This window comes from Chelonoidis abingdonii, chromosome 11 (assembly GCF_003597395.2).
Source record: "Chelonoidis abingdonii isolate Lonesome George chromosome 11, CheloAbing_2.0, whole genome shotgun sequence".
Classification (NCBI taxonomy): domain Eukaryota; kingdom Metazoa; phylum Chordata; order Testudines; family Testudinidae; genus Chelonoidis; species Chelonoidis abingdonii.
Genome location: NC_133779.1, coordinates 14,507,331 through 14,509,839, shown reverse-complemented (window position 1 = coordinate 14,509,839; position 2,509 = coordinate 14,507,331). Strand labels below are relative to the sequence as shown.

The following is a 2,509-nucleotide window of genomic DNA, read 5'->3' as shown; positions in this document are numbered from 1 at the left end:
GAGCTCCCGCTCCAGCCCCGCGGCCCCCCCGGGCTGCGCCGCCCCCAGCAGCAGCCGCACGTCGTAGTGGACGTGGGGGGGCGCGTCCGGCCAGCAGCGCAGGCAGGGGGCGGCGCCCGGGGCCAGCAGGGGCAGCACCAGTACCACCAGCACCAGCATCGCCCCGGCAACCACCATGAGCTCACTTCCTGTTCTGTTGTAATCCTCCCTTAGAGGCTGCTTCTGCCTCTGACATCACTTCCTGTTTTGCCTCCAGGCCTGCCATAAAGGTCTGTGCCACTTCTGACATCACTTCCTGTTCCGCCACTGACATCACTTCTTGTTGTGCCTCAATTCTTCTTTAGCCCCTTCTGCGTCTGACATCACTTCTGTCGCTGACATCACATCCCAGATATCCTGTGACAAAGGGGGGGGATTGTCTGTAATATTTTTACTAAGCCCATGTGTGCCTCAGTTTCCCCGACGCAGTCAATGGCCACACTTTCCCCTTCACTCTCAACAAACCTTCACTGCTACCGTTGTTGTTTTCAATATTCAGTTTGCTCGCAAAGTGTTTCAACAAGGAGTTTAACTCATTGGGTTTCGCTCCGGGACCCCCGCCCAGAAACGAGTCTATCACCACCATCCATGGGTGGATGAGTGCGTGAGAATTCGAACGAGTTCCCCAGCCACCTCCCTAGAACTGGTTTGTGTCTCAACCCGGCCCTTCCTCCTGCTGCCCCGAGACCACGGCTGGGATCCGGGGGACTGTGCCCGGGGGAACAGGGCAACTCCTGGCACAGCGGGGGACCAAAATCCCAGGATGGCGATCAAGGTCAAGGGTCGGCAATCCCGCATCACTTCCCATTCTGCCTCTGACATCACTTCCTGTTCTGTCTCCAATCCTTTCTAAACCCCTCTTCTGCTGTGAACATCACTTCCCGTTCTGCCTTCGACGTCACTTCCTGAGTGCCTTCAACTCTTCTTTAGCTCTAGCTTCTGCCCCTGACATCACTTCCTGTTCTACGGCCACTCCTCCCACTAGCTGCCTGTTCTGCTTCTGACATCGTCTCTTGTTCTGCCTCCTCGTCTTCTTTTAACCGCCTGTCACGGACGGAGTCCCCGGGCGATGCTGGACCTGCTCCCTACGAAGCCCGGCAGGGCTCTGGTGAAGTCTCCTCTCTGTGAGCAGACTGGCTCCAGGGCAAGAAGCTCACACGGCTTCACCTTCCTGGGTCTGGCCCCAGAGCATTCAGCATCCTCTGCCCCTCCGTGTGCTTCACACGGCGAGTCCGCCCAGGTGGGGTCCTTGGGGAGCCCGTGGGCCCTGCACCCCAACTCCGCAGTCAGACGTGACTCTCAGCCAGCCAGTAAAACAGAGGTTTATTCAATGACAGGAACACAGTCTAAAACAGAGCTTGTAGGTACAGAAACTGGACCCCTAAGTCAGGTCAATCGTGGGGCCCCGGGGGTCTGGGCCTCCCTCTCTTTCCCCAGCCAGCTCCACAGTGAAACTCTCCAGCCCCATCTCTGGCCTTTGTCCTTTTTCCAGGCCAGGAGGTCACCTGATTTCTTTGTTCTCCAACACCTTCAGCTGGCACCTTGCAGGGGAGGGGCCCAGGCCATCAGTTGCCAGGAGACAGGGTGTCGGCCATTCTCTGTGCAGACAGCATCACACTGGCCCTCTGTGGCTCTACAACAACCACACACCCTGATCCCACCACCTAGATGCTTAAGAACTGCGTAGGGGAAACTGAGGCACCAACACCGTATTCAGAGAAAACAATAACAACATTCCCACTTCGTCACACTGCTTCTTCTGCCTCTGACATCACTTCCTGTTCTACACCTACTCCTCTCCTTAGATCCCAGTTCTGTTTGTGACATCATTTCCTGTGTTGCAGTCAACACCTTTTAACCTCCTCTTCTGCCTACGATGTCATTTCCTCCCTGCCCAAGAACACTCTGCCCCTCTGGTTCTGTGATGTCACCGGGGCGATGAGGTCACAGCGAGGCCGGGGATCTGTGGCCATGTCCTGCTCCCTCCTGTTCCTCCTGCTGCTGCTGTGCCCCCGGGGGGTGGGCGGCTGCCTGCACTGCGACCAGCCCTTCCTGCGAGGGCTGGGGGTGCTGCTGGGGGAGGCGGTGCCCTCTGAAGTGCCCAACCGAGACGCCCTAATTCAGCGCCAGGTGGAGGCCTTTGAGCGCCTCTACAGCACTCACCTGCCAGAGAAACACCACCGGGTGCTGGGTGTGCGGCCCCTCCCTGGGGGTACCTGGGCTGGGACAGCAGGGGACTGCGGGTTGGGAGTGAGGGACACTGGCAGGGCTGTGGGGAGCCCAGGACTGGACTAGCAGGGGGCTGTGGGTTGGGAGTGAGGGGCACTGGCAGGGCTGGGGGGGAGCCCAGGGCCGGGCTAGCAGGGGCTGCGGGTCAGGAGTGAGGGGCACCGGCAGGGCTGGGGGTATTGCAGGGCTGGGCTAGCAGGGGCTGCGGGTCGGGAGTGAGGGGCAGTGGCAGGGCTGGGGG

General features: G+C 59.6%; 1 protein-coding gene and 1 long non-coding RNA gene across 2 annotated transcripts in view; one reads left to right on the top strand and one right to left on the bottom strand.

The window, feature by feature from the left end:
- LOC142047454 (uncharacterized) overlaps positions 1-798 on the bottom strand; it is a 4,905-nt gene extending 4,107 nt beyond the window's left edge. The window contains exons 1-2 of the long non-coding RNA XR_012656725.1: positions 573-798; positions 186-374 (exon numbers count right to left, since the gene is read on the bottom strand). This is a non-coding gene — a long non-coding RNA (uncharacterized LOC142047454). The remainder of the gene's footprint in view (positions 1-185; positions 375-572) is intronic.
- Positions 799-1,977: 1,179 nt separating this feature from the next.
- IZUMO3 (IZUMO family member 3) overlaps positions 1,978-2,509 on the top strand; it is a 4,550-nt gene continuing 4,018 nt past the window's right edge. The window contains exon 1 of the mRNA XM_075071262.1: positions 1,978-2,251. Within this exon, the coding sequence (XP_074927363.1) occupies positions 1,978-2,251 (274 nt within the window). The remainder of the gene's footprint in view (positions 2,252-2,509) is intronic.